The sequence below is a fragment of the Penaeus japonicus genome, unplaced genomic scaffold (assembly GCF_977035675.1).
Source record: "Penaeus japonicus unplaced genomic scaffold, GWHDUDI00000001_assembly GWHDUDI00000003, whole genome shotgun sequence".
Taxonomy (NCBI): domain Eukaryota; kingdom Metazoa; phylum Arthropoda; class Malacostraca; order Decapoda; family Penaeidae; genus Penaeus; species Penaeus japonicus.
Window position 1 is genome coordinate 43,662,976 of NW_028234405.1, and position 10,000 is coordinate 43,672,975.

The 10,000-nt window shown below is 25.5% G+C and overlaps 1 protein-coding gene across 1 annotated transcript in view; it reads left to right on the plus strand.

Moving 5' to 3' along the window:
- LOC122264970 (uncharacterized) overlaps nucleotides 1-10,000 on the plus strand; it is a 140,243-nt gene that overhangs the window by 74,862 nt on the left and 55,381 nt on the right. The window contains exon 5 of the mRNA XM_086553917.1: nucleotides 865-966. Coding sequence (XP_086410043.1) covers nucleotides 865-966 — 102 coding nt within the window. The remainder of the gene's footprint in view (nucleotides 1-864; nucleotides 967-10,000) is intronic.

Here is a 10,000-nt window from a genome sequence, read left to right on the forward strand (position 1 = left end):
TAGGGCGAAAATAGATAGAGTAGTCAGGAAATTAGCAATGTAATTGTTTCTTTCTAAGGTTAACTTTAGTCGTATATATACACTTAAAGTAATGAATATGTTGATTTTGTACAATTCTAAGTTGGTTTATATATTCTACTTTTTATGATTTAGGATATGTTTTCTTTGTTAATACCTGATTTTTCTAGAAACGCCACCAATGCGTTATTTTGTAAACAGAATTAGACTTTATTCACTTTATGCAATACGAACTAAAAAAATAAGAAAAACATATCACTTTATGAATAAAGTAAATACTAACAAGAATGAGAGGATGGTCCACAATGAGATATACAAACACTGATAATTAAAATACCAAAACGTAGTGAAGGTGTAGTGAATGTAACTATACTTCCATCTGGTAAAGGCTATGTATTCTGAACTCACTTCAGATATTTGTAAATGTTTGAATTACGTCTGCATTTGCATTCACCACAAGTACATGAGAACACTTAATGTTTTTTTAATGTATATATAAATAAAAAAAGAAGTGAAAGGGAAACTTATTTGACTTTCTTATATATTTTTCCACTATTTCATTTCTCAATTTAGCAGCGTATGTCTCTAAAGCAAGAAACCTTGATATGTCGGCATTTTTCCGTAAGAGTTTATGATTTTCCCATCACAGACATTTCATTGCTCGTCTTCTTTCTCGATTTTCCCTTCACAGATATTTCATTGCTCGTCTTCTTCCTCTCCCTTTTTCTCCTTTTTTGACCCTTCTTCCTCTCCCTCTCTGCATCCTTCTAGACACACAAATATCCCCTCTCTAATGCCTATTGTTCCTTGGAATGCTGTTAACATGCCCCGTCGTCTATCCCTAAGGTGATGCCCGGATTCCTGGGCTCGGTGATGTGGGACGTGGGCTATCCCTGCATCCTCTCTGCCTTTAGTCTCATCCAGTTGGCCTTCTCGCAGCTCACTCAGGTACGTGAAGTTTGGGCTTTTTGTGGTCTTTCCTGTTTACCTTTAACCCGTTGATGATATGCCTTGTTGGAGAGATTGGTTTTCTGAATTTCTTTTACCTGTATGTTCTCCTGCTAGGTATATCTATTTCTCGCGGAAATGGAAATAATTTTTTTGGAGATATATTGCAATGTGAATTGTATTTGTACCACGAAACACTGCGTTCAGGTGTATTTTCATTCATATACTCTAGTGACTAGGGTGATAGCACATGGCATTAATAATTGAACTTTAGACTAGAATAAATGTGGTCATTCATAAGGAATTCAACCTTATGCGATCAATGGTTATATATACCATTTATTACATGAAGTAAAAAAATATAGTTCCACAATCATTGATGAATCTTACAATATGTGCGCTGGCACTATTCTTAATGAGGCTTAGAAAGTTATAGGCTATGTTAGGATTACAAATGCAGCATAGTTATCAAAAATATATTACAATGAGTGTTATTACCTCTGGTTACGACATATGCCTTGTTTATAAATTTCAGCACTGATTAAAGAAATCCTATCGGAATGAAAAATACATGGTATACATACTGGTATATCATGCTAAGATATATAATCAAACTACTGAATATATCAACAAAATATCTATTTGATTATAATGGGTGTTTGATGTTGCGTTTTAAGTATAAGAGTAATCGATCATATTTGCATTATGAAGTGGATGGCAGAGTAAATGTTTGGATGAATAATATCTTATAAATAAAAATTGCATTAATTGCTGGGTTGTCAACCCTACCTTACCACTCCTACAGAGAGAGAGAGAGAGATGAGATGAGAAAGGGAAGGGAAAGATGGAGGAGTGAGTGCGTGAGAGACGCGAGTGTATGAGAGAGAGAGAGAGAAGAGAATGAGAGAGAGAAGAAGAGAGGAAGGGAGTGGGAGGGAGAGGGAGAGAATGAGAGAGAGAAGAGAGAGACGAGAGGAAAGAAGAGAGAGAGAGAGATGAGAGAGAGAGAGAGAAAGAGAAAGGGGGGGGGGGGGGTATCGGAACAAGTCAGCCCGCCCTCTGCCCCAAACCCCTCTCCTTAATCTTTCAACTGGCAGTTAGTACACTGTCACAAAATGTCCTTTTATCTAATAATCGGTACTCTAAAGCTATATACATCTATAATATATATGTGTGTATGCGGATGAATATGTTCGTGGGTACGTGTTGTAGGAGGGTGTGCGATTTTGTATGTGTGTATTGTGTGCATGTGTTGTATGAATGTCGCGAATATCACTTTCAGCCTTTTAAATTAATTTAGTATGTTTAAATCTGCAAGCCAGAACGTAGATTAAATCGTTAATAAATCTTCGGGCACCCTTTTTACACATTTCACGTAAATAATTTGCTTCTCCTCATAATACGCGGTAATTACAATGAAGGTTTATATATATAATCTTTTTATATATATATTTTTTAGATATATTTTTATATTAATATATATTTTTTATGCATTATATATATGTGCTATATATATATATATACATATGTATATTTATATTTGTATATATCTATGACATTTATCTGTATATTTAATGTATATATATGTACACACCACACACACACACACAACACACACACACACACACACACAAAAAACACACCTACACACACACACAACTCCACACACAACACACACACATCAATTATATTTATATATATATATATATATGTATTATTTAATATAATATATCTATATATACTATATATATATATAATATTATATACTTATATATATATATATATAATATTATATTTTATATATATATATATAATACATTCATACATATATATATTATACATATATATATATATATATATAAATATATATATATATATTTATATATATTTATATATATTATTTATATATATATATATATACATATACAAACACCACACATATGTATATAAAATAAGTATGTATATATAATATATATATATATATATATATATATATATATATAATATATATATATATATATATTACATATATGTGTATATTTACATATATAATTTGTTATACTAATTTATGTATATATAACCATTACATATAGATCATCTTTCTTTTGTATATATATATATATATATATATATATATATATATTAATATATACATTTGTATTTACATTTAACATATATATATATTTTTATATAGATACTATATATATATATATATATTGTTTCATTATATATTACATATATTTATACATATTTGTATATATTTTATATATATATATATTATATATATTGTTATATATATATATTTTATATAATATATTATATATATATTTATATATATACTCACTCACACAAAAACACACTCACACACACAAATGATAAATAAAATATATAGAAGTATATACATATTTTTATATATATATATATATATATATATTTATATTATATTTTTATTTTATATATTTTTTTTTATATATATAATTATATATATATATATTATATATATTTATATATTTTATATATGTACACCACACACACACACACACACACACACACCACCACAAAACACAACACACACAACCACACACACACACACACACACACACACACACACATCACACACACCAACAAATATATTACTTATTTATATATTTATATATATATATTTATATATTTATATTTATATATATATGTATTTGTATTATATATATGTATATATATTATAATATTATATATAGATATATATTTTTATATATATATATATATAGAAGATATATATGTATATGCATTAATATTTATATATATTTTTATATTATTTATATATAGATATTAGATATATTATATTAACTATATATTTCTTATATATATATAGATGTCTCACACATACTGGATATAACATCATACTAATATGTATATATATATCTATATTCTTATATTTATAAATTTAGATTTATATTATATATATATATTTATATATTATAATTTTTTATATATATATATAGATACTATTTATATCGATATATTTAATTATATATATATATATATATATACCACATGTGTGTGTGTGGTGTGTGTGTTCGTTGGGTGTTCGTTGTGTTCGTGTGTATGTGTGTTTTGTAAGAGTGTATGTGTGCATGTGAGGTTGAATGAAGTGTCAAGCTTATTTTGATTTACTATGGTTAAATCGTGGCTCAAGCCGGAACCGTAGATTAAATCTTGCTATGTAATCTAAGGGCCTTTTTTACCACATTTCACTTAAATAATGTGCTCCTCCTCCAATATTTCGAAGGTAATACATTGCATGTTATATTTTTATATATATTTTACTTTATTTTATTTATTGATTGTTTTATTGTATATAGAGTGTGTTTTACGATTGTATGTTTTTTTTTAGTTAGATCCTTCTATACTTATTGATTTGATGTGTTTTTGTTTATCTGTTATTTTGTTTAGATTTGTTTGGAGTTTTGTTTTTTCATATTGGATTGAGGAGATGCTGAGTGGTTGTCTGACTTTGTTTATGAGTGACCGTTAGATGTGTAGCAGTGTTTGGGTTGTTTCATTACATCCACTCACCACACATGGTGAGTGAGTGTCTATTTGTTTTTTAGTATTCACTCTCTGCTTTGAGTGTTTTTTATATTGTTGAGTTTAGTAGTTGTCGTGATATATATCGTATATATTTTGATTAATGCCATTCAGTTTGTACTACTAACACCACTACATCTAACATACTCTCACTCTCCACTCTAATCACTCTCTCCACACAAACATCACTCACAATTTGTGTGATAGTTAATATTAGTTTACTTTTGTTATTTTGATATGTTTTTATTTGGAGATGTTTTTTTGATTTTGTGTGACTTTTGTTTTTGTGTGTGAGATAGAGGCTGAAGTGTGAGAGTTTCTTTTAGATACTTCTGTGAGTTATAAGTGTATAGTTTGTTAGTTGATTTTGTATGGTTTTATGTGTAGTCATTGGAGTTTTTATCATATAGATATATATATTTATTTTTTGGTTTTTAGTTAAGTGTTTTATTTATTTATATTTTGTACTCGAATATTTTGAGTGAGAGATTTATTTGTGTTTTTTAGTTTTCTTAGAATTTGTTAGTGTGTGATAGTGAATTGAAGACACTCACCCACTCCCACAATATTATTTAGTTTATGTTGATTGATTATATATAGATTTACTCGTGCTTTTCTTTTGTGTTTGTTATTGTTATATTTATAGATTGTTTATTGTTTATATGTTAGATATATTATATATATAGTTTCACTACCACACTCTCTCTATTTGTCTGTTGTTTTTTATTATATATTTTTCCGTGTATTTTTTTTTTCTATAGTATAGTTATACATTTGTGAGTGTAGTTTTTTATTATGTTGTGATATATTGGTAGTTTTATATATTTATATATGGATAGTGTACTATATTTAGTTGAGTGTATGTAATGTCATGTACTGTGGTATTGGTATTGTCTTGTTGGGTAGAGTACTTAGTGGTTATAGTTCTAGTGAGTAGTCTAGTTTTGTGTTAGACTTTATATGTATATAGTTTATGTTTTTTTACGTTATTGATAGTTTGTTTTGTTTGTGTAGATTGATAGTTTTATATTTTTTGTGATGGGTTTGTGAGTGTTTGATACGATTTGTTTTTGTGTGTTTGTGTTTATGTACATATTAGTCTGACTCTCGTTATTTATAGTTGTTTTTATTGATTGTTATTTCTAGTAATATTTTATTTATGTGTTTTTAGTATTTTTAGATATTTTTGTAGGTATAATTTGTAGATATATATTTTTTTATTTTGAATGATATGTGAGAGTTAGTGATTTGAGATGAGTTATTGAGATTGGTTGGTTGAGTTATTGTATTGTTTATATCATTGAGAGTTATTTTGTATGTGAGTTTGAATAGATTTAGTCTTGTCTTAGTTAGAAGAGTTCATTTTTACTTTACTGTTTACTGTCTTTGTTATTTCGATATTTATATATATTATATTTACTATTTTTATTTATGTATTTTTATTATTATATTGACTTATTTGAGTTTTCGATTTGCTACACAATCTCTCTATAACTCACCACACACCACTACTCACTCACACATTACACCACACACACACACAACATCATACACTACTATCACACACACACACTAGATTTATAATATATATATATATTGAGATATACGTTTTATATATATTTATATATAGATATTGTGTTATATTGATTTATTTATATATATTGATATGTAATAATTCTACGGCCTTTCTTTACCTAATTTTCTTTTTTTTAATGAATTTGCTATCCCTATTATATACGCCAGGTATATTACCTATGCACTGTTTAGTTATTTTATATGTTGTTTTGTTTCTATTAAGATATATTATTTAGTTATCGATTTTATATATACTTTATAGTGAGTTTCGTAGATAGTTTTAGATATTTATGATAGTGATTATTGATAGTATTACATTACATGTTGATGTGTTGTGTGAGATTTATATATGTTTTTTTGAGTTCCGTATATATGGTTTCAGTATGTATATAAGATTCTGCATATTTGTTTTCAGTATTAGATTCAGATTGAACATTGATCAGGTATATTTTTGTTGTGATTCATGTCCTCTCTCTCTCTATTGTTTATTTGTACAATTATATGTTTGAGTCAACTGTGTTTGTTAGTGTGCTTTTATGATTGGCTGTGTGAGTGTTTTTTTGTTGTTAATGTGCAGCACTTACTGTCTGATGGTACACACCAACACACACACTCACTCCTCTCACACTATCACTACATCACTCACCACACTCAATCTCTATATGATAGTTATGTGTGATATTGTTTGATTGATTATATATATGTATATATAATGTTTATTATTATTATATTGATATATATATATATATATATATATATATATCTTATGCATATTATATATATATATATATATATATTTTATATTCATAAGATCTTATTTTTAATTTTTATAGTTATTTATATATATTTGTTAATACATTCATTATAGTAATATATATATATATATATATATATATTTATATATTATATATATCTATTATATATATACACGTTTATATATTTAAAATTTATATATATATATATAGATTATAATATATCTATAATATATATATATATATATATATATATATATATACACACACCCACACCCACACATATGTTATAGATATAAATATATATATATATATTATATATATATATATATATATATCGTTTATATATAATCTATTATTATATATATATCTTTTTATATTTTTATTTATATATACATACATACATAATATATATTTGTATATAACATATTTGTTATAACATATATATATAGATTAATATATATAATATATATATTATATATATATATATTATATATATTTATGTATAAATTCTATATATTTATATATATATTATAACTATATATATATATATATATATTTATATGTATTTATATCTATAATATATATATATATATATATATATTATATATATTATATCTATTACATATATATACATATACATTACTGACACATCTTTATCTATATTATATATATATATATATATATATATATATATATATATATATGTATGTATATATATTTTTATATATATATATGTTAAATATATTATATATATATATATATATTATATTAATATTATATTACATATATACATACATTTACATACATACATAAATATCTATATATATATATATATATATAATTATATATATATATTTAGATATATAATATATCTATAATATATATTTTTATATATATATATATATATGCACACACCACTCACACACACACACACACACACACACACACACCACACACACACACACACACAACACACACATACACACACACACACACACACCACACCACACACACACATATATCTTATATATATTTATATATATATATATTATATATATATATACTTTATATTATATGTATATATGTACACACACACACACTCTCACACTCACCACACAATATTTATATTTAAATCTATAATATATATATATATATATTAATATATATATTCTAGATATATATATATCTATAACATATTTATATATATAAAAGATAAATATATATATATATATATATATATCATATACATCATATATCTATTTTATGATATATATATTATCTATTATATATATATATATATATATATATATATATACACTTATAAAATTTTTACATACATATTATGTGTTGTATATTTAGTTATAGATATATATATATATATTATTCGATATATTTATATATATATATATATATATTCCATATATATATATATTTACTTATATATATATTCTATATAAATATATATTATTATATACATCTATATTACACCTGTGTGTGGGGAGGTGTGGCATGTGTTGTGTTCGTGTGTGTGTGCGTTTTTGTATATGTGTATGTGTGTATGATTCAGCTCTATAAAATTAATATTTTGGGTAAGTTAAATGTGGCAAGCCGGAACCGTAGTTAAATCAGTTAATAAATCTAGGACTACTCTACTTAACTTCCCTTAAATTACTGGCTCTACTCAAAATTTGTCGATAAAGACACAATGCTTGTTATGTGTATATATATAATATATATAAATATTGTTATATTTTATATTTTGTTTTTTTTATGATATTTTTATATATATATGTGTGTGTGTGTGTGTGTGTGTGTGTGTGTGTGTGGGTGTGTGCGTGCGTGTGTGTGTGTGGTGGTGTGTGTGTGTGTAGATATATATTTTATTATATTTTGGTTGGGTTTTTGTTTAATATTTTTATATTTTTTTTATATATATATATATATATTTATAATAATTAAATTTTTATATATAATTTTTAATAATTTTTAATATTTATTTTATATATTGATATATATACATATCATACATATACACATCGATAGGGGAGTGAAATAAAACAGTTTAAAAAAAATAAAAAAAAAAAACCCCCCAAAACAAAGTCAGCCCTTTTTTCCAAGTATTTTCTCTGGTCTGGCTTGGACTCAATCTCCCTGCGGAGACACACACACACATACTAACATCTTTTTTGACTCGGTCGTTTGCGGACAGCCATGGGGTAAAGGGAAGGGCGGATAAAGGTGAAATCCAGCAGGTAAAGATTAGGAAGGCGGTCGTGGCGCACAGATAATCTCCTGCACTCCTCTCATAGGGAAAAGAGAAGTTGGAGGTGTTTTATTTGTGGTTTTTTTTGATCGATTTATAGTAGATTGTGGGTACATTTTAGTATTTTGTGTTTTGAAATTTTGGGCGAGAGATTGATTGATTTTAGTGGGAGTATTCTATTGATATTATTTTGTATTGTTTGTATTTTTTTTGTGAGAGGTATTGTGTATAGATGTTGGTGAGTTTTGTTTGGTGTGTGAGTGTGTGTTGTGTTTGTTTTAGAATTATCTATAGTGGAGTCATAGTTGGTTTGTTAGAGATTTTTGAGAGTGTGTGTGTCGTGATATTGATAGATTGTTGGTGGTGATTTGTTGTGAGTGTGAGTTTGATTGTGATTTATTATATATGTGGGTTATATATAGAGTGTTAGTGAGTGTTTTGATAGAGAGTGAGTTATGTTTACAGATGTATAGATGATTGTGTGTGAGTTTATATAGTGTTATAGGTTTGGAGTTGAGAGTGTGACGATTTATTGAGTAGTGATGTGTGTGATTGTTTTAGAGTTTGTGTTGTTGTCATGTTGAGTGATTTTGATAGTATAGAGTTTGTTTGGTGTTTATGTTTTTTTTAGATTTCGATGTTTTTCTTGTGTTTTTGTGTGTGATTTTGTTTATAGAGATTGATTTATATAATATTTTGTGTGTTTGAGTTTTCTGTAGTGAGATTGAGTTATTATATTGTTTTAGGTGTGAGATTAGTTGTATTCGTGCTATTGTTTGTGATTTACATGCATAGTTATTGTGAGTTTAATTATATATACTTGATTGATATTGTTAGTTAGAGATATTGTGTTACA